At 38.6% G+C, this 23,435-nt stretch overlaps 1 protein-coding gene across 12 annotated transcripts in view; it reads right to left on the bottom strand.

Annotated features, from left to right (window-relative positions):
• tncb (tenascin Cb) overlaps positions 1 to 23,435 on the bottom strand; it is a 330,609-nt gene that overhangs the window by 16,038 nt on the left and 291,136 nt on the right. For 10 of the 12 annotated variants that reach the window (XM_043719942.1, XM_043719940.1, XM_043719944.1 and 7 more), the window contains 7 exons: positions 15,302 to 15,574; positions 13,152 to 13,274; positions 12,286 to 12,429; positions 8,440 to 8,559; positions 4,827 to 4,976; positions 2,844 to 2,974; positions 262 to 397 (listed from right to left, as the gene is read on the bottom strand). In XM_043719942.1, the coding sequence (XP_043575877.1) occupies positions 262 to 397; positions 2,844 to 2,974; positions 4,827 to 4,976; positions 8,440 to 8,559; positions 12,286 to 12,429; positions 13,152 to 13,274; positions 15,302 to 15,574 (1,077 nt within the window). Of the gene's footprint in view, positions 1 to 261; positions 398 to 2,843; positions 2,975 to 4,826; positions 4,977 to 8,439; positions 8,560 to 12,285; positions 12,430 to 13,151; positions 13,275 to 15,301; positions 15,575 to 17,745; positions 18,019 to 21,905; positions 22,179 to 23,435 lie in introns of all 12 variants that reach the window. The other 2 variants (XM_043719951.1, XM_043719950.1) reach the window with 2 other exon arrangements.

The raw sequence follows: 23,435 nt of genomic DNA, 5'->3' as shown, positions 1-23,435 counted from the left end.
ACATGTAGATTTTAAGATTTGAAATTAGTTATCTTATTTACTCGTTAAGTGTATGCGTATTGGCAGAGAACACACTATCCCAAACTCCATAGAGTGATTGATTTGAGATATTTAAAGCGAAGACAAACATTTACTTGGGAAGTCAAGGTATTCAGAGAGAGATAAAAATTGGGAGTAAAGAGATCGAACTGTTATATCGATATCCCAATGTTTCTGATAAAATCTATAAGTAACAGCATACTCAATGAGTTTTGCACATACCTGTTATGAAGCTGGTCTCTATCACATTGCTTCTCTCTGACCCTGTGTAGGCCTGGAGTCTCAGAATGTATGTCATTGATGGAACCAGTTCACTCATGCTGTATGAGGTATCTGTAGCTCTGAAATACTCAATTCTCTATTGCACATAAAAATAAAAAGTCACATTGAAGAAAGATTCAGTTTGTTTACTTTGATGTGTAGTGTTTAACAGACCAATATCTATTTTGTTACAAAGGTGGCAAAGGACTTGCAGGGATTTGCACGTGTTATTGTAAATGTACAGTTTAGCACAAACCCCAGTTTCTATCTTTCACCTCTGCCCACTTACCCTACCTAGAAGTCAAATTTCACTGGGGAAGAAGCCAACTTTGTTTTTTAATTACTTTAAAAGCCGACCACAAGTTTATCAATGAACAATTTGCTACAAACACTGCCCACCAGGGGACAATGTAACAAGAATCAAAAAACAAATGGGATTCTGATGAAGGAACTGAAACATTAACTCTGATTTCTCTCCACAGATGTTGCCAGACCTGCTGAGTGACCTGTGCTATTTTCCATCTATTAACAACTACCATCATTCATGTTTTCCAATTGATTAATTTACATGTGAAGCCTATTAAGGGCAATGCAGACCATCAAAGGTGAGGGAGAGGTAGGAGAAGAGGGAGGAGGTTAAATCAAACTGGAGTTGGAATGACAGATAAGGCATGCCAACCCATGTGGTGCCCACCTTTCTCTAAAAACTTTGAGGATATTGGTCCATACTGCATACCTCCTTGCCAGGGATACCCAGGCACAATTGTAGCCGGGAAAGAGGGGCACTCAGTCAGCAACTTTGAGCCCCTTCCACTGCCAGGACCTGTTTTTTGCCAATTTGGACAGGCCCAGGAGCAGACCTACAAGGGGGTGTCCTCTGACTTGCCCATATCCTTCCTCAACAGATGTCCAAAAACCTGGAGTGCAACCAAAAGAACATCAAAAATATGTTCATATAATGAAAAAGGGGATGCAACTCAACAAGTCTAGCACTTGTGTTTTATATTCAGAAGTGCTCTTACACACAACTGGAAGTTTCTTTTCCCCATCACCAAATCACCCGTGTTTTCTTTTTACACTTATTAACCACCACCAGTAAATCACCCATCTTTCCATAATTTACTTGCAAAGCCCATTAAAGGCAGTGCAGATCACCAAAAGTGAAGGAGAGGTCTGGAAGCAGGAAGAGACTATATCATAACAGAGTTGGAAGGGACCAAAAACAGTTCTCTGTTTTTTATTTCATTTATTTTTCCTCAATCAGCCTGTTCAGATATGTTATTACCCCTCTCTAGGTTAGGGGTATAAGACTCCAGTCTTATAGTCCAGGAGTAGGGACAGTACCACTGTACCATAGGAGAAATCCCCATACCCACTTCTTAAATACAAATTCCAATGAATATCACTTGCTCTCAATCAACTCTGGAGCTGTTCTTGTTGACCCTTAAAAGGGGAATTTACATTTCTAATACAGTATACATCTGAGACAAAGCAACAATCAGCCAAAGGCACTAATCTGACATTTATCCCAAGAAAGTTACCTGACTGCCCAAATAACTCAGGAACAACTCACAGCCTTAACATTTCTCAGAAAATCATCTCCATGGTTACAGAGATCACATCTGCCAGTAACCTCTAATTCTCACTTTGTTGGAGATTGTGGGATCAGCAGAGTGCCAGTATAGACAAAAACTAAGACAAAAGCATTGGTGAAAACTTGTGATGATTTGGTTTGAACAGACAGAATTAAGAAATAACTGGACTTCACTGTTTAGAAAAGGTCAAAAGAATAGGACAAAGTAAATCAAAGCAACACTTCAGTGAACTAGAACCAAAGTGACAAGTTAATTTGTCAGAAATTTAGGATAGTGTGAAGGAGATTTCTTTTTTTTGTCCAGGAGGGTTGTGAACTGTACAGCATATTAGTATAATTGCAGATGGTGGTAAAGATGGATTCAACATTTAAGAAATGATGAGAATGAAAAGGTAATAAAGAAAGTTAAAAATCACACAACACCAGGTTATAGTCCAACAGGTTTAATTGGAAGAACTAGCTTTCTGAGCGCCACACCTTCGTCACAACCACCTGATGAAGGTGCGTCGCTCCGAAAGCTAGTGCACTTCCAATTAAACCTGTTGGACTATAATCTGGTGTTGTGTGATTTTTAACTTTCTACACCCCAGTCCAACACTGGCATCTCCAAGTAATAAAGAAATGCATCTGTAGCAGCATCATGGGATCAGAAGTACAGCTTGTTCAAAGGGTAACAACATATAGGTGGGGCAGAATGGCCTGCAATAGCTGTAATAATGCGAGGTGTGAACTGCTACGCATCCAACTCTCAAGTACAAAGATCTGCCCAATGATTTATCATCTTTCTACTTTATTTTGCTTCACTCTTTTTGAATGAGAACTGCAGTGGGTTGAATTTTTTTATCTTCTCCAATTTCAGTGAATAAAGTCAATGTGAGCACCAGTATGATGGACAAAAGGTAGTCTGAAAATTCAACAGCGGAGAGAATCAACCCTCGGTAGGATTTACCTGTGGTCTCCCATCTTCAGATTCCACGGTCATAATGTACCCTTCAATCTTAGCTTGTGGAGGTTTCCAAGAAACAATGGCATTGGTTGCTGTAATTTCTCCAACTCTCAGGTCTCTGGGTGGATCAATGGCTTTGAGGGAATAAAAATATATAACCATTAAATAAATGAAAACTGATTGCATTCAGATCCATGCCTTTTGGGTACATGAATAGGAAAGATTGAGAGGGATATGGATCAAATGCTGGCGAATAGGACTAGCTTAATATAGGATATCTAGTCAGCATGAACAAGTTGGACTGAAGGATCTGTTTTGTATTGTACATCTCTATGACTCTATGGCAATGCATTGACTTCATTGGCTGGCCCATTTATTGCTCAGCTGCAGTTGCCCTTGAGAAGGTGGTGGTGAGCTACCTTCTTGAACTGGTGAAATCCAAGTGTTGTAGGGAGAGCCTCATTTCCCCTTAGGGAGGAATGTTGACCTAATGTCTGTGAAAGAAAGATGATAGATTTCTAAGTCAAGATGGTGAATGGCTCGGAGGAAAACTTGCAGGTGGTGGTGTTCCCATGTACCTGCTGCCTTTGGATTTCGAGATAGAAGTGGTCATGGGTTTGGAAGGTGCTGTCTGTGGATCTTTGGTAAATGCTTGCAGTGTATCTTGTCGATGATTCACATTGCTGCTACTGAGTGTCGGTAGTGGAAGGAATGAATGTTTGTGGACATGGCACCAATCCAGAGGCTGCTGTGTCCTAGATGGTGTCAAACATCTTGAACATTGCTGGAGCTGCACTCATCCAAGTAAATGGACAGTATTCCATCACACTCTTGTTTTCTGTGCAACTGACAGCATTGCAGCTAAGAAAGATTTTAATCCATTATTTAACATTAACAATGATCAATAAAAGCTTTTTTGTGTGAGGGTTAAGAAATTCATTCATGGTTTTATACCTTTCAGCTACATTTATTAAAGTTCCTGTTAATGGCCACCCATGCTATTTGTTTCCCTACCACTTTCTGTACATAACCGAATCTTTAGTTGTTGCTATATCTTACCAGTGCTGTCGGCTCTCAAAGCCCAGGCTTCAGGGCCTGAGCAGCAGGATGAAAAGTTCATACCAGATCCCCTCAGGTCAGTATCTGGCAGTTCCTGTTTAGACCTCATGGGTGGCATGGTGACTCAGTGGTTAGCACTGCTGTCTCACAGTGCCAGGAACCTGGGTTCAATTTCAGCCTTGGGTGACTGTCTGTGTGGATTTTTCACATTATCCTTGTGTCTGTGTGGGCTTGCTCTGGTTTCCTCCCACAATCCAAAGGTGTGCAGGCCAGGGTGAATTGGCCATGCTGAATTACCCAGAGTGTTGGTGCATTAATCAGGGGTAAATATAGGGTAGGAAAATGGGTCTGGGTGAGTTACTCTTTGGAGGATTGGTGAAGCCCGATGGGCCAAATGGCCTGTTTCTATACTGTAAGGAATCTAATCTAATCTCTTACTCATTCTCAATTCTGTTTTTTACTTACCTTCAGCTGCCTAGGCTTCAGACTTTAGAATTCTTGCCTCGGACTTCTTCACCTCCTTTAGCCACTCCTTAAAGCCGACATCATTGACCAAGCTATTGGCCGTGTGTCTAAATATCTCCTAATAGCTATTTAGGTAGCTCAACAATGCTTTTGTGAAGCATAGCATCTATACAGTGTGGAAGCAGATCATTCGGCCCATAATGACCCTCTGAGAAGCATCCCACCCAGACCCACACCTATTTTCCCAAGCCCTGTAACCCTGCATTTCCCATGGCTAACTCATCTAACACTATGGATAATTTAGCATGGCCAATCCACCTGACCTATACAGCTTTGGACTGTGGTCGGAAACCGGAGCACCCGGAGGAAACCCACGCAGACACGAAGAGAATATGCAAACTCCACACAGACAATCACCTGAGGGTGGAATTGAACCCGGGTTCCAGGCAGAGTAGAACTTACCGGTTGTAAAAGTAGTAGATGCAGCAGAACTTTCCATAATGCCTTTCACAGCCCTGATCCACACAGTGTACAAGGTACCAGGGAAAAGAGAGGAGAGGGTAGTCTGCACTTGGTCCCCTGAAACCCTTTCTGTCTGTTGAAGAGCTGAAGCTGAAAAAGAAGGATCAGTATCTGATTTTAGGCTTATTTGTCCAATTGATTTGCAGCTACACATTCTTATTTGAAAATGATAATGTAAAATTTTCTTCCACTTATGTGAGCAAGAAATTAATCTTAATCCTTGTGTCAGTTTGCTTCAATTGTTAGTTGGCAATACTCTTGCTTTTGGAGTCAGAAGGTTATAGGTTGAAGTCCAAGAAGTTGACAGTCCAATGGAGTGCTGAGGGAGTGCTGCACTGTCAGAGGTACTAAATTTCAGGTGAGGTAATTAACTGAGGCCTTGCCTACTTTTTCAGCTGGATGTAAGACCAACGCAAGGTGCTGTTTTAATGAACATCAGGGTTGTTCTCCCTGGTGTCTGTTCAAATGTATATCCTTCAATCAACAGATAATTTCAAACAGATCATCTAGCCGTTGACATACTTGGTTGTGGGAGCATACTGTGTGCAAACTGATGGTTCTGTTTCATATATTCCAACAGTGACTTGACTTTAAATGTTATTGGCTGTAGGACACTTCACATAATTATATAAGGGACTTATATGCCTCCATGTAATACCTTCTTTATAACAGTTTCAGAATTCAATTTTGGATCCACATTTCATTATGGATTTAAGACCATAAGACATAGTAGTTCATTGCTGATCTGGCAATCCTTAATTCAACTTTCCTGCCTTTTCACAAAACTTGATTCCTTTATTAATTAAAAGTCCATCTCAGCCTTAATGACCCAACCTTGACAGCCTTGTGTGGTAAAGAATTCCACAGATTCACTATCCTCATTGTTGTTCCTCATTGTTGTTTTACATGTCGACCTCTTATTTTGAGAATATGCTCTCTGGTCCTAGTCTAACTCACAAGAGGTAACAACCTCTCTGAATCCAACCTGTCAAGTCCTCTAAGAACCTTGTATATTTCAATAAGGTTGCTTCTTAGTCTCCTATATCCCAGTGGGTACAGCCCCAACTACCCAACCCTTCCTCATAACAAAATCCCTCCCCAATATCAGCTAGGCTACCTCCTCTGGACTGTTTCCGATGCCAGTACATTCCACCTTAGATAAGGGGTACATAACTGTTCATAGTATTCTAGCTGTGGTCTCACTACCACCTTGTATAGTTACAGCAAAAGTTTTCCTACTTTTAAATTCCATTCCATTTGAAACATTCCATTTGCCTTTTCTATTATCGGCTGAAATTAGGTGCTACCATTTTGTGATTCATGGATGAGGACTCCCAAGTGACTCTGTGTTGTAGCTTTCTGCAGTCTTCATCTATTTAAATAATATTTAGCTCCTATATTTTTCCTGCCAAATGTGCATAATCTTACATTTTCCAACATTAAATTCCATCTGCAAAGCTTTTACCCACTCATTTAACCTGTTTATATATCTCTGCAGACTATTTCTGTCATGCTCACTATTTGCCTTCCCACTTATCTTTGTTATCCCAGTCAAATTTGTGGTCTGTGTCCTCTGAATATATAGCTGCCATCTACTGACGACAAGGACAGCAAATGTGACTGTGACAACACAACAATAATAGGACAAGCCAAACAGAGGACAACCAGAGAATTTCTAGAAGCATGCCACGGACTCCATCAATAAACACATTGATCTAGACCCAATATACTGGCCACTGCAATGAACAACTGGAACTGGCAACCAGAAGAAATGGGAACAAAACCAAATAAATTCCAAATGACACAGTACAGCAGCGCTTCACAGCAGGTTCCGCAGCACCGAGGGTATCACCTAGAAAGGGGAAGAAATGTCGGCAAACCAAATTTCCACCTCAGTGAACATACCCACAACAGCTACATACATTGTAAAACCTACAGCCCCTGCACTGATCTCTGTGGCACTAGTTACAGATATGCATTCTGAAAATGACCCTCTTATCTAAACTTTCTGTCTTTTCTTGATTAACTAATCCTCTATTCACGCTAAAATTTTATCTTCACCACCATGAGTTCTTGGCTCATTAATTAGCCTAATGTGATCATGTAATATTTGAGTACATAACCTGGTGTTATTGTTCAGTACAATGTTGAGGTGCAGCTGCATTGTTGGAACTGTGATTTTACAGATGAGATGTCATCTATGTAGGAAGGTCGAAGGTACTACTTGAAGAACAGCAAAGGTCTCCCATTGTTCTGGCTACTATCACTCCCTCAGTGACCAAGCTGAGACTAGATTATTTGATGGTTTGCTCTTTGTGAAAATGAGCTTTCGGTGTTTGCTTTACATAATAACGGTGGCATCACTTCAGAATCAAATCCATTATTTCCAAAGTACTTGGCACAATATAAATGCAAAATATTCATTCAGCCACACTAATTAGAGATGTACACAAGTTCAACTTAATATGCAGTATGAAAATAGCTATAGAGTTATCTAAAGATGGATAGAGTAAAAAAAAATTAATATGAACATCCTTTTTGTTATTTCTATCTCAGATATTCCTTTGTTATCTTGTTATCTTGTTTGCAGGGACCTCTCCCCTGTCTTGTCGACTTTTTGTATATTTTCTTGTCCTCTCATTTCTCTCTCACCTCACTGCATATTTTCTATATAATGAACTTATTTTTATGAAACAATTTGCAGAACTCACACTCCATAATTCTTTGCTATTCCCCTTTTACTTTGTTCCAGTATTTTTGAAGTATTTCTGGACTTCAATCTTTCTTGCAATAATAAGGAGCACTTTCTTACAAACCTGCCACCTATCCTTTCTCCTCACAGAGGCTGATGGACCTGTTGAGCATTTCCAGTACAGTATTTGCTTGAAAACTAAAATCTGATTTGATCTCAACACACAATTTTTTATGTAAATGTATAGAGGAACCTCAATTATCCGGCATTTGATTATCCAAATTTTGGATTATCCAAACAAGATCACAGGAGCCCAATACTTGGTGAAACTGTGTTATATGGCATTTGATTCTCTGAACAAAATACCCCCCACCCATGTCGTTTGAATAATTGAGGTTCTTCTGTATATAATATTTATATTTTGAAATGTACAATTAGTCTTCAGCAAATATATCCACTAAACTGTCCACATTAATTAATGAGCCAGAAACATAAATATGGTAGGGAATCTGAATCAGATTATGTGCACGAACATTGTCACTGTCTTTCCTGAGATCTGCTTGAGTTGGCATATCCATTGAAATCAGAAATATTATCAGAGGAAGGCATTTATGATATTGTCACAGGATGCACAGACCATTTTTTATGAGCCATTGTAAATTAAGACAGTGAGGTCTGTCTTTCTTTTACAACATATCGACCATTGATAGGTTATGCTTCAGTAGCATTGATTTGTAAAATCAATCCTGGATATTTTGATGAAAAATCACAAACCAATTTTCTATCTTGTTCGTGTTAACTTTCATAAGTAATAATTAATTTAAAATAGATTCGTTTTTATGATTGAGTGATTGTCCTTACCATCCTCAGTATGAGCGTTGAGCACATATTCATCTACTGCAGCAATTGTGGGTTTCCATGTCAGTAGGGCTTCAGAATCCATGACTTTCACAACTCTCAATTCTGATGGACTGTCCAGGGCTGTCAATCAAGGAGAAAATATAATGCAATACATTACTTTCTTACCAGTGCAATCGACAATTCAAGTCCCACTCCAGGATGAGATGGACCAGGCATATATATTCATACCAGTGACTCACAACTCTAGGATCAACTTATAATTCCTTCCAATTTATGCCAAAGGCAAAAATGTGCAAGGTTCCCAGGAAGGAAAATAATTGGAGTTTCCACAATCAGTATCCATAGCTCCAGACCGCAACGTGCATGTGTGATGATACAGTGGCTTTAAGAGGTGTGTTTTATTCTGGTTTCTTTTAGAGAGAGATTGGGGGACAGGTGCTGAGCAGTAAATGAGAAGATAAACAATTTGTGAAGTCTTGTGTGTATTTTTTTCAAAGTTGGAACAATAGAAGCAGCCTGAGTGGGTGTGGTCAAGCTGCCACCCACTGAATCAAGGATTTTAAGTTTAGTTTTCAGCAATTGCTGTTGGGGTCTTGAAGAGGTGGAAGCTATTTTCTCCCTCTCTTGGTTACAGCCAAATGCTGGGGGTTCTCTGCCTGTTATGTGTTGCATGTGAAACAAACTGTTTTCTGAATTTACCTTTTGCCAAAGAGTGTATTTATGGGATGTTACTATCTTGAAACAGTTATAGAGTCATAGAGATGTACATAAAAAGACCCTTCAGTCCAACTCGTCCATGCCAACCAGATATACCAACCCACTCTAGTCCCACTTGCCAGCACATGGCCCATATCTCTCCAAACCCTTCCTATTCATATACCCATCCAGGTGCCTTTTAAATGTTGCCATTGTATGAGCCTCCACCACTTCCTCTGGCAGCTCATTCCATACACACCATCCTCTGCATGAAGAAGTTGTTCCCCAGGTCTCTTTATTATCTTTTCACTCTCACCCTAAACCTATGCCCTCTAGTTCTGGGATCCCCCACCCCAGGGAAAAGACTTGTATATTTACCCTATCCATGCCCCTCATGATTATATAAACCTCTATAAGGTCACCCTTCAGCCCCCGACACTCCAGGGAAAACAGCCCCAGCCTATTCAACCTCTCCCTACAGCTCAAATCCTCCAAACCTGGCAACATCCTTGTAAATCTTTTCTGAACCCTTTCAAGTTTCACAACACCCTTCTGATAGGAAGGAGACCAGAATTGCATGCAATATTCCAAAAGTGGCCCAACAAATGTCCTGTATAGCCATAATATGACATCTCAACTCCTGTACTCAATACACTGACCAATAAAGGAAAGCATACCAAATGCCTTCTTCACTATCCTATCTACCTTGGACTCCACTTTCAAGGAACTATGAACCTGCACTCTTCATTTAGCAACACTCCCTAGGATCTTACCCTTAAGTGTATAAGTCCTGCTAAGATTTGCTCTCCCAAAATGCAGCACCTCGCATTTATCTAAATTAAACTCCATCTGCCACTTCTCAATCCATTGGCCAGTCTGATCAAAATCCTGTTGTAATTTGAGGTAACCTTCTTTTCTGTCCACTACACCTCCAATTTTGGTGTCATCTGCAAACTTACTAACTATACATCTTAAGCTCACATCCAAATCATTTATATAAATGACAACAAGTAGTGAACCTAGCACCAATCCTTGTGGCACTCCACTGGTCATAGGCCTCCAGTCTGAAAAACAACCCTCCATCACCATTCTCTGTCTTCTATATCCAAATGGCTAGTTTACCCTGTATGCCATGAGATCTAACCTTGCTAACCATCTTCCATGGGGAACCTTGTTGAATGCCTTATTGAAGTCCATATAGATCACGTCTACCTCTTTGCCTTCATCAATCCTCTTTGTTACTTTATTAAGTTTGTGAGACATGATTTCTCACACACAAAGCCATGTTGACTATCCCTAATCAGTCCTTGCCTTTCCAAATGCATATACATCCTGTCCCTCTGGATTCTCTCCAACAACTTGCCCACCACTGACGTCGGGCTCATCCGTCTATAGTTCTCTGGCTTGTCCTTAACACCTTTCTTAAATAGTAGTACCACATTAGCCAACCTACACTCTTCTGGCACCTCATCTGTGATAATTAGTAATTGTTACTGTATCTATTATTCTGTTAAGTTTTCCATTTGAGTTAATTTATTCCAATTCCTTCTTTCTTTCATTGTGTTTTAATTAGAGTGGATTAATAAAGTGTGTTTTGCTTTAAATTTGGTATTTTGACCAATCTAATTGCATCAAAATGCAAGCTTTATATTTAACTTTTAAATAGAAAAGGTTAGGGTGGAAACTCTTTTGAATATTTTGAGGGTTTTGGTCTGTTCCATAACATATATAAAAGAGCGTGTTAGCACAGCAGTTCTGATTTGGGGGAGGCAGTGGTCACTTCAATGGTTGGATGTCTGGTGTAGCTCATATCAGTGCCAACAACAGCAGGTTGAATCCCAATTCTGGCTGGGGTTGTTTCTGGACCTGCTTCCTTTTCCTATCGGTTGTGGCATAATGAATCAGACCTGCCTTTGGTCAGAAGGAGAATCTTAAAGTGTATTTCAATATTCTACCACTCAGAGGAAAGCAATTATACTCTATTCACCTCCAGAACCTCAGTCAAGGCTTTGTGCTTGAGGTGAAATCTAGCAGAACAATGACAGGCTCGAGGGAACAATTAACACTACCTTTGTCACACTGTCCCTTGTGCTTAGGTCGCTGATGGATTTGAAAGTTACATCCCTGCTTTCTATTTTCATAATTCATTACACTCATATCAAGATGGCAGAGTCAGTCACCAACTAGTGTTGAACATAGAACATAGAACATCACAGCGCAGTACAGGCCCTTCGGCCCTTGATGTTGCGCCGACCAGTCATACCAATCTGAAGCCCTGTTGAATTATGATGAAGATGATGTGACTACAATGAAGGCTCTTTCACACTTGAGTTATGACTGAATTCTATTCCACCTTTTTGCCTTCACTGTTATGCTCAGTTGCAGTCAAGATTCCACAGCCTGTTATTTTCTGGAGACCCTGAGGAATAAGTTGCCCAGGTTCCCTGGATTTAAAGGACTAAGTTTGTTCTCTTTATTCTGACAACAGAATCTTGAGAGCTAATTTTTGAAAGTCTGCAATGGTTTGGATCTTGGGAGCTAGCCTGATTTAGACGATGGAATATAGCCAACAGAGTGAGACCATGCATCTGCAATTCCTGGCATAAGTCAACCTGAAAATAGAAGTGGAAGTGAAGCCTGGAACTCACTTTGGCTCAGTCTGTGCTATCAGAGGTTCCTAGACTAAAGAGGATCTACACTTTTTGAGTTCAATTCAGGTGAATTAAAGTATTCAAACTGTTTAACATTTATTAAAGGTGTTATGTCTTGTTACATCCATGGGGATGCACAAACATATGGAAAGCAACATTCTTTCTGAGCTGTGAAGCTTTCATCTGGACTCAAAATGTTAGCTTGCTCTCTTTCCACGAAAACTTTGTTGAAGAGTTATCTAGACTCAAAACAATAGCATATCTCCAGCATTTTTGTTTTCCGATACACTCCCTTCTGATTTTTCCACACACTGCAATGCATAGACCTCAGAGATCCATATGATGACTGGAGAAATGAAAGGGAGCAGAGATGAAATGTGCATCCTCTGCACAATAAACGTTTCAAATTTTCGTCAAGCTGTCACAAATCAGTGAATAGTATCTTAGTTTGGCAGTAGAGATTGTGTGTTCTATTGATGCCCTTTTCCCCTTCACTTACCTGTACGCACTGTGCCGGAAACTGCTTCACTCTCATCAAGCCCTCTAACAGCAATGACTTTGACTTCATATTCAGTGGCTGGGGTCAGCCTCCTCAGTATAGTTTGTGTCTTCCCGCCATCGACTGTCACAGTGTTACTTGGACCTGAGAAAATTGGTACAGAATCATAGAATCTTACTGTACAGAAGCAGGCCATTCAGCCACCCGTGCCCATGCTGGTGCTTTGAATGAGCTATTTCCTCGTGTACAATCTCCAACCCTGCCACACATGCTCACTCCTCAGCATCCTGCAACTTTCTCTCCTTCAAACATATAGCCAATTCCCTTATGCAAGTTAGTACTGGATGTGCTTCTGCCATCCTTTCAGGCAGTATGGGAGGTAAGTAAATGTTACGCTCTTTGTAATGTCAATGGGAAATTCCAGAACCAGTTTGTACCTTGTAGAAATGTCATGCTCCAAAGAGTTCAATTGATTTAGCTGATGGGCCCCTTTTCAACAAACTATATTGAGCAGCCCGTGTGCGGCACAGTGGCACAATGGTTAGCACTGCAGCCTCACAGCGCCAGAGACCTGGGTTCAATTCCCATCTCAGGCAACTGACTGTGTGGAGTTTGCACATTCTCCCCGTGGGTGTGCTCTGGTTTCCTCTGACAGTCCAAAAATGTGCAGGTTAGGTGAATTGGCCATGCTAAATTGCCCGTGGTGTAGGGGGGGTGGGTCAGTGTGCATATGTTGGGCCAAAGGGCCTGTCTCCACACTGTAAGTAATCTAAATTACTTTTGAAGATCAACAATTGAATATGGACTTGCTTTATATTTGACAGCATATAAAATAGAGGTTCCAACAAGTCAATGTGGCGTCTTACCTCCATCAGTTGGCACATAAATAATCTTGAAGCTGGTGATGTAGCTGCTCTCAACGTCCCACCAGAGTGTCACTGTAGTGTCGGTGACATCTGTAAACTGCAGAAATTTAGGAGCTCCTAATGCTGTCAGAGAGAGTTGATAACAGAAGTCAAGCATATTTGATGTGTATTCCAACTGGACACCTTAACAGATTTAGGCACTATGGAAAACCATGACAAAATTTGAACAAAAGGCATAATGGTAGGACTAATTTCCGAAGTTACACATTGAATGTCTTCCAAAGCCCGGAAACAATATCAGATCTGATCTGAAAGTATATATAGCACGACGTTAAGATTAAAACAAAGGCAATCAATCATAAAAGCAGAGAACAAGGATAAGATGAAGCAAATCCTAGAACGGTAAATGAAAATAAAAATCATGTATGGAGATGCAATCTTAATGAGGCTGCACACTAATAAATTACTGAGTGCCCATAAGTTACAGCAAAGAAAACATACATTTTTATCATTGGTTTAAAGTCTCGCATATGGATCATTTTGCCCAAACCTTAAAGATACCAATCATCTCATTGAAAATATGATTGGCATTTTTTGTCCATTTGTTTACAAAGATGAAACATTGGTATACAATGTTTGTCATGATGTCAATATTGTGGCAAAACAATGCATAAAACTGTTGATACTGTCACCAGGTATATATGCTTATCTAGCATGTTTCATAAAGACAGCAGAAATCCTATTAACTGGTTATCTTTAGAATGTCTTTTTGGCTTATATATGATCTTCAGATCCTTTGTTATACAAATCAACACATCCATTTAACTGATTTTCACTTGCAGTGCTTGACAATACAAAGAACAGGAAGTAGACACACAACAAAATCTGAATACACAACAGCTGCATAAACACTTCCTGTAATAAAAAACAAGAGGGAAAATGACTATGAAAGAAAAGCAGAAACAGCTTTGCCCGGGCTAAGTGGAAAAACCAGGAGGTGCAGAGCAGAGAAGGTCCTGTCACGTGTCACTTACAGCTCTGCACATGCACTGAAAGCCAAGACATTGCAACGAAATCAAAGAATGGCCAAGAGTACTGCAAACCAACTGAAACATAAAGCAAATTTATTCAAAGCATCCCGCACAATATAAGAATAAATGGATTAGCATCAAATGTGATAGTGAATCTTCAAATATTCTAATATCAAGCCATTATATTAAAAATATCTTGCTAATAGGCAGAATAGAGGAACTCTTGAAACTTTAATCAATTGCTGACTACTGACGAGAGAAAGCACTGAATGGAAAAAAAAATGGCTGCTTACTTTAAAATCCATAGATATTGGTACAATTTTACTCACGCATTGATTTGATGGAAACTTCTAGAGATGTAATTCTCCGGATTATTAAAGGTAGCCACACAATAAAACTCCAGAATGTTTATTTGTCCTCAACATCTATTCAACCCGAAACTGCTCTCCGAACACCAGCATCAAATCGTCTCCTATCCCCCACCATACAAGGATACAAGGTTCCAAATAGCCCTATGAAGTAGTTGAATTTACTTAAAGGTAAGGAGTTAAACGTTAACTGAGGACCTTTGCAAACAATGTTTCTAACCTCTACCATGACCACTCAAACTGAAGCAGCTGCTGGTTGGGATTGCATCTTAGTGCAGGCCACAAGCCAAGATTATGGTTAAACTGTGGAACTGTACATTTTGGATAATGCTGCATCACCAATACTGTTGAACTCAATTCACTTTGCTTCAGAATCATTACATGACAGTGGGACTTCTACTCTCAACAAACATGCTCCTCATTCTGTTCAACTTCTTTGGCTTTTCACAAACAGCCCACCCTCCTACTGCTCTGTAGAAAATTGTCAACTGCTTATTAATGGCATGTTGGTGAAGTCTATTGTTTGAAGGAAGAATGGCAACAGAAGCGAGTTCTAAAAGGGACAAAAATAGAAGTAGAAATATTTATCAGTGAAGTTTGGAAAACAATTCATTGAAGGCAAGGGCCAGCATCTATGCTTGTCAATAGTCCAGAAGCAAAAAAAAAGTTGAACCTGGAGAAAAAATAAAATTGTCTATCAGTTGTGAAAGAAAAATAAATGCAGAGTCTGTTAAAAAAAATACAATAATACCTGTGGTTGCTATGGTATTTAATGGCTGTGAATATCGTCCCTCTGAAATGCCAACCAAGGAAATCTCATACTCAGTACCATCGGGTAAGTCCGTGATGTTAGTTGTTCGGAGTTCCCCTGACACGATGTAGTCCCGGGGTGCAGTTTCCTTTCTCGAATCCCCAATGCTAATGCTAAAGTAATCAAAGACATTCTCATCTGTTGTCCAAGAGAGTTTGAAGCTATTTGAGGTAACATCAGAAACTGATAAGTTGTCCACTTCAGGCTCAGCTTCTGAGGGAGAAACAAGTTATGTAAGTTCCTGCTTTCCTTCTTGCCTTTAAATTATAAATAATTACTTTTGTTTGTTAATATCAATTACTCGAAAAAAATGCTTGCTTTGACAGGCCAGTCTGGACTACCAATAATTAAAGCAATTAATTCTTTTTTAATTGAATAATTTAATCACAAATGTATTAGTAAATTGTGAAATAATTTGACCAAAATACTGTTTACAATCTGGAATCAGTTAGAAACCTAAAATGTAAGTTAATTATCAATTGTTCATGCAATAACAATGTATTGTGTGCCTCTAGAAATTTAGAAAATATTGACTGTTCATGACATTTCTCTATAGTGAATAAATCTGAGTTGATTTCAGTTCTTTCCCCATTCCATCCAAACCTGATTTTGCATAGCACTTAAGAACTCAGTCCATTTAGCTTTATAAAAACATTGGGGCTTATGTGTTAACCTTTTGAAATGGTAATCAATCCAAGCAACAGAGTAAAGGGGAGATGAGACACTTACAGACCAACAGAGAATTAACAACGACAAAAGGCAAAGATATTCATTAGACCTTGTACAAGCATTGACTGAACATCATCATAAGGTTGTTGTATGCAGGCAATATCAAACCTAAAGAAGTCATCAAGTAGCATTTCAGACGTACACAAGAAATAATTTGGTTATTGGGATCAAGAAGAATTACAGAGGATATTTAAGTACAATTATAAGCAGTTATTTCACTCCATACAAAGAAAACAACATGAATGCTGGAAGAACATAGTGATTAGTATGTCCACAACTAGATAAAAAGGTTTCAGTAATCACAAGAAACTGAACACAGCAAACTGAACACACTATGAGTGAGCACTTTCAGTGTGAATTCCATGTTACAGGGATGAAGTCCAATACATTCCAAGGAGCCTGGTAAAATGGTTAGACACAATCTGACAATAATCAAAAGCCATCATTCTGATTTAAAGCCATATTTCAGGAGGGGATTGTAATAATGACCAAGCAATTTAAAATGGTCATGCAGAAACAAAGGTTGCATCTTCAGCAGGCCTTCAATTTAATGCCCCTTCCCGCTCAAAAAGTCATTATTGTGAAGTCATTTGTAAATATTGGTCTGATTTATAGATAACAGGAAATCTCATTGATATTGATTTGGTTCTCATCAAGATATCATAGAAAGTTGAACATTCTCCCACTATAAGCCTGTGTCAACATCAATCACATTCAAGCCAATATGTCATTCAAAGTCAGAGCAAACCTTGCCCTATACTGCCATCAACCCTCACCTCAGAATATTCATATAGCATCAATATGCCAACATGTCACATTGGCTGTATTCATGCTTATCTTATGTGTTAAATGAAAGATGAATGGTGTGAGCTCATGTCCATTAACAACTAGATTGAGATTCCAAAGTCAATTCACACATTTTTTTTAAAAACACCACTTGATTTATTTTGGTGTTAATTTTTTGTTATTTAAAAAAAACTTGGTAATGGTGACATTCCAATATCTGTGCAAAAGTTGATGAAAACTGAAATCGTTCCACATCAAGCGCAGTTTGGAAGAGAAAAGAGGTTTTCAAACAAAACAGATTTATTTCTCTTTCTAATTGACAATTTATTTCATGCTCTAAGTCCTATTCCAAGTCTTCTTTCCACCAACATTCAGAAAATGATAGCTCAAGATCTTTCCGCGGAATAGCTTTCTAGTTTAACTGGTACTTTAACATGGCTTGAAATTTTTTAAAAATTGGTAATATTTTCTAAGGGAATGGAAAATAAAAGCTGCAGTGGTAAAAAATCATCTTCCAATTTGCAACAAGTTCATTTCTTGCTGTTGATGTAGAATGATATCTCATCCCTGTCAACTTTGAAAAAATTTCACAATGTTAACATTTTAAAATAAAAATCTCAATGTCCTATTACTTTTTAATTGATTTAATCCAAAACGATTGTTTAGTCCATGCCCCTTTCTCATAAGGCTTATTTAAACTGTGTAATTCTGAAAAAAAGACAAATATTAATGTGAAGATATTGGTGAACATTCTCAGTCTGGATAAAGTTTGCAGAGGGTTAATGTGTTGCATTGAAAGAGAAACAAAATTCTGTGTCAATAAAAGAATACACAAACAAGCAACAGAGACCTCAACTGAGTAAAAATACCTGTAGCCGTCTTAGTAAATAGGGGCTTAGAGAGCTGGTCATTGACTACACCATAGATATTAATATCATAACCAATCCCAGTGATCAGACCAGTGATGTTAATGGAGTGATGATCGCCTGGCACTCTGTGCTCCATTGGTTCCAACAACCTGCCAGAATCTCTAACCACTATAACAAAACTTTCATAGGCCCCGTCCGTTGCGTTCCATGAGATTTTGAATCCGTAAGCGTTTATGTGTGAAACCACTAAGTTTTCCATTTTGAGTTTTTGCTCTGGAGAAACAGGGAATTATTTTAGGAAGAACATCATAAATGAAAGACATCCTTCATATCCATGCTTTGTCTACAGATCTTATCAAATACCATTGAACCATGATTGTACAACTATTGACTTAAAGTTATGAACTTATTCAGCACTCACACATTATAGATTCACAGACAAGGGCACGTGCTAAGTGCCTAAAACTAAGAAACAAGTTAATATTAGATGTAAGGAGAATGGTTTCCAAAAAATAAGTTTCATGATATGAGGGAGACTGTTACTGAAGCAAGTCTCATTTGGGTCAATGAGAAGGGAACATTTTGAATAAGATATTGGGGCTCTGAATGGATGCTGTGTCATACATACTCTTTATGCCCTGAGTTAGCTGATTTCAGCCAGGCCCGCAAATGAGTTGTACAATTGGTCTTAGTGTTCCGAGACTAGGAAGAGATAAACAAAATAATCAGCCAGAGACCCATTGTATTTCCCTCTGGTGGAAATGGACTTGTGGAACTTGCATTCAGTATCTCCCAAAGTCAGCCAGCTAACACTTCAGTGAACACATGACAAACGGTCATGTAAAGCACTGCATGGACTCAGGAGATTGTATGACAATATGAGTCACTTTATTTAGGAGATCGGTGTGTGTGGGGGGGGAGAAATACAAGTATGGCTCATGATAGTACAAGACCTATATATGCAAATGGAAAAATACTGCAGTGTTTATGAAAGGTGCTTAACCTGACGTTAATAGAGTTAGCTTGAGCTTTGTGTAAGGATAATTCCATCAACATGATTCTGGTTTGGAACTGTGGCAAGTTGAACCAAAATTTAAAACTCTCAAACTGATTTCAGTTGGGGGCTAGGGGAAAATTCTGAAGGGTGAACATACAATTCTGTTCTACTGCTTAATCATAAAGTAACAACTGGAAGTTTGTCACACCCTGAGCAATCCCAATCGATTAAACCTGCCACAGACAGTTATCATTGAATGCTGCATGAAGAAAGAGGTTACTAAATTGGCAGTTTCATAGAAGAGAAGGAGTACACAGCAAATAATGCATTTCCATAACCACATGCAAAAGTATGATTTTACAGGACAGTGGGTGTTGCATGCTATTCCTTTTCATCTCTCGTAAGTATCTAGCAAGAAGACTGAAGAAAGGTCATTTTAATTAAGTCTGTTACTTTCACTTCTCATTAATGTTTTGCTACAGTTCTTCCACAGGGAATACAAGTATGCTGGGACAAATAGCTTCTTCTGTGCCATGAGGTTCTATGATTTAGATTCTCCTTAGCTCTCTGGAGTTGCCTTCTTTTCATTGTACTTTGAATATCTTTAACTGACTTAACTACTTAAGGTACAGCCTGTTTATTAGTAAACTGTCCTTTGATTTAGTTGAGAAATTTGTGGTTTAATCTTTTAGCAACTGGGGTCTTAAATTAAAGAAATGAAAATGTTACTGCTATGCTGTCTTCTGTTTCATACTTTCACACAAGTTCAAAATTTACCCTATTGTTTGATCATTGTAAAACCATCCCAGATTCCTTTATGATCTGATTTTAATTTTTATAGTGGATAGAACTGGAGTAAACCAGCTACACAATACAGGCTGGTGGCAATCATCACTGTTGATGATTTTTTCATTAATGTTCTTTATACTGGTGTTGAGAGAATGATAGTTGACACACTTTTTTGATGATTCTTTTCTACTCTCATTGCTGTTTTTATTTGGCTTCAAATTAAAAATTGCAACAATATTTTCCATGACAATGGCTTATACCTTTCTGTCGATTTAGTATAAGCTTTTTCTATATTGATGAACAACTTTTATCTCTTCCCTTATCTTTAATAGACTCATTTGCCTCATTGACATCAGTAGTTTCTGTTAAATGTGAAGTTTTCAAATCATTTGAAGTAACTGCACTATATAATAAAAACACTTGCACCATAACTCTTTCATTGTTCTTTTCATTAAGTCTCTCAACCAAGATTTTGGCTTTAGAGGATCCAGCACTTGGTTCACCTCTGGGCATCTTTGTTCTAGAGCCTGGAATAACCTTAGAGTTCTTCTGTAGAATTTCCACTGAAATAGTTAAAAATGACTGCCAATACTGTTTCTCTTGTGGTCTCTTGATCTCCAACAAAAATTTCAGTAGGAGATTGTGAAAACCCTGCAGACCTTTTGACCTATTCAATTTTCATAAAGACAAAGCATACACACTCTGAGTGCAAGGTGATTTATCTGGAGTGGACTAATTGGTGACTAAAAATCATGAATTAGAATTTGTCTTATTGTCATGTGCACTCAAATGAGTACAATGAAAAGTTTACAAGTCGCCATTTAAGGTGCCATCTTAGGAACAAAGGTACCTAGGGTATGGATTGTTAAGTACAAATTCTTAGGAAAAATATTGAAAAATAAAGAAATAATAAGTTCAGAATAGCAGAATAATATATTCATAACAGCAGACTTTCTGCCATTGCTTGAGTGTATTACCGTAGTGTGGAAGTTGTTCATTCAACTGCAGAAAGTCAATGGCATTGCAGTGATTGAGTAGATAAAATTGAAGACTACAGTTATTTGTAGTCATTCCTGATGAAGGGCTTATGCCCGAAATGTCAATTCTCCTGCTCCTCACATGCTGTCTGACCTGCTGTACTTTTCCAGCGCCACACCTCTCGACTCTGATCTCTAGCATCTGCAGTCTTCACTTTCTCCCAGTATAATTATTGTTCTACAAAGTACAATTATTCACTAATTGATCCATTAGACCATTGATTTAGTAGTGGAAAAGATTTCCTGAATTTTCACTCTGAATCAGTCTGAAAAGCATGTTCTTCTTTCCATCTAATTTTATGACATGGATGGTGATTAAATTTTCCAGTGCACTTACACAAGTCTTTGAAAATCTCCCCTAATAACTGGGAACGTCAGCCCTATCTGATTGTACAATAGTATTAAAGTCAGAAGCGAATCATATCACTTAGGTTTCAAATTGCAGTGTGATCTGAAACCACATATAAAACTAGGGTAACTGGGATTTTAAAAAATAAACAAATATTTATAATATTGCTGTGAAAGACCCAGATTTTGTCGAAGCTTCCTATCTTGCACTCATGAGGGCAATTCATAGGAATACCGATTCAAGGGGAAAACAAAGAAAGCTTGGCAGTTATCTGTCAACCAGCATTAACGAGTGCATTTGCTACGGGAATATCATTACCATCAGAATTGCCAACCAATCAACACTTTACGTTGATGTTCCCTTTCTTGATATTCTACTGAACTGTCCTGAAGAATGTAAGATGAAAAGTTTTGATAAAATATGTTTACTTTTTCAGCAATACTTAAGCTCTGGTCTAATAAAAGGCTACACTTGAAATGTGTTAATTTTATTAGGAAAAAAACCTAACTAATATTTGGAAGGCATGATGAAAAGCTCATTAGTCAGTGTGTAGTGAGAGACCTGGTGATGGCCGGGGGGGTGGGGGGGCGGTCTTGCAGCTACTGGCATCGCATGGTATGCATAACTTGGAGTACAACTGACCCTGACAAGTTGGACTGACCTGTGGTACTCCTCTTTGTGTTTTGTCCATGTCCATTTTTGCTCTCTGCATCCTATTGTTGAGTACAAAGCACCAAAATCTCTAACTCAGCCTATCCTGCATCTCTGGATTGGAGAAGGTTCAAGGCAGATTTGAGGGAAAGAAAGGGGTGATAACTATTAAAATTAAAAGCAAAGAAAACATGCTACAGAAAGAACAGGATCCTTGGAGATATTAGTATGTTAGGCAACTAGATGGAGTCTTATTTTATTTTATAAATGAAACTTAACCAAGCCGTGGTATAAATAAATCATGAAAGCAAGTGCCTTATTTTGCTTTCTGCAATACCTGTAGTAGTGAGAGCAGTGAGAGGTTGTGTGTGCCAGCCTTGAATTACGCCAGTAACATTAATTTGGTATCCAGTGCCTTCTACTAGACCTGAGATGTCAGCAGTTCGTGTTTTCCCTGATAGAACTTGCTGTATTGGATCAAGCGAGCTGTCAAAATCTCTAACATCTATGATAAAATAATCAAATGCCTCTTCTTCTGCTGTCCAAGAGAGTGTGAAGCCTTCTGAGGTAATACCTGAAACAACTAGGTTCTCAAGTTCAGCTTCTTCTTCTAAAGGAAGGAAGAGTCATGGAAATATTTATTTCAGTCATACTTGTCATGTCAAAAGCGCATTTCAGAGCAAACATTGTAGATTTGGTAAATTCAAATTTACGAATTCAAGATGGAGCTTATTATAATATTTTACACAAATACATGCAGACAAATCAATCAGCAACAATAAATGCACTTTCGTGAAGATATTACCTCTTGAAAAATTGTCAATAGTTAAGGAAATGTACAAAGCAAAGCACTTTGTTAGGGTATTTGATAACCAATAATGGTGAGAAGTTTTAGTCTGAGTAGATGCTCAACTGAATGATTGTCAGAAAGGCAAAACATCGTGTCATCTCTTCTGTAACAAACAGAAGGAAATGATTAAACTGAAAAGAAAACTATAAAGTATGTGCTGGTGGTGAATGGAATTATTCATTTATTTGCCAGCTCCTGAGCTATGTAGTTAAAAAAAAGGCTGCCTGGATTGCTAAGGCAATAAAACTGAATTAGCTGCTTTGCAAAAGCTCAAAAATCTGTTTAAAAATGATTCCTCAGTGAATAAAAATGATTTTTTCAGTGGAGCGTAATTTATCTGCTCTCTGTTTCTAAATAACACACATTTAGTAGCTAAGCAACCACAAAATACTATTCATTGGATAAAATATTTCAGAAAGTTCTGAGTCGCGAACTCATTCCCTTGAGGGCTTTCTTTCTTTAGCAGGTTTTCACTGTTTTTTCTGGGATTCTCCAATCCACTTTGAAATCCTGGAGCCAAATATTAATTCAAAGTTGATGTTTTGAGACTAATGACCCTTCTTCAGAGCTGGACTTGAAAAGTTAACTTTGCTTTCTCTCCTTAGGTTCTGCCAGTCCTGTTGTGTTCCTCCAATAATGTCTATTCTTGTTGCAGAATTCCAGCACCTGCAGTTCTTTGTTTCATACTAATTCATAGGTATCAGAGCTCAAAATCTTTAATAAATGTTTAGCAACTGATTTTTAAAACATTTTAGCTTTAGTTTTTGGATGATATTTTATTTGATGTTTCATAATATGCATAACATAAGCTACAAACTCGCTATTTTTCCAAATGTACAAACACATACCCTCTTCATTCTGAATTTGAATATAGTGTTGAGAGTGTGGTGCTGGAAAAGCACAGCAGGTCAGGCAGCATCCAAGTAGCAGGAGAATTGATGTTTCGGGCATAAGCCCTTCATCAGGAATGAACTCACTCCTGATGAAGGGCTTAGGCCTGAAAAGTCGATTCTCCTC

The sequence above is a fragment of the Chiloscyllium plagiosum genome, chromosome 30, assembly GCF_004010195.1.
Source record: "Chiloscyllium plagiosum isolate BGI_BamShark_2017 chromosome 30, ASM401019v2, whole genome shotgun sequence".
NCBI lineage: Eukaryota > Metazoa > Chordata > Chondrichthyes > Orectolobiformes > Hemiscylliidae > Chiloscyllium > Chiloscyllium plagiosum.
Note: the sequence above shows the minus strand (reverse complement) of the source record. Positions and strands in the feature narration are given on the sequence as shown.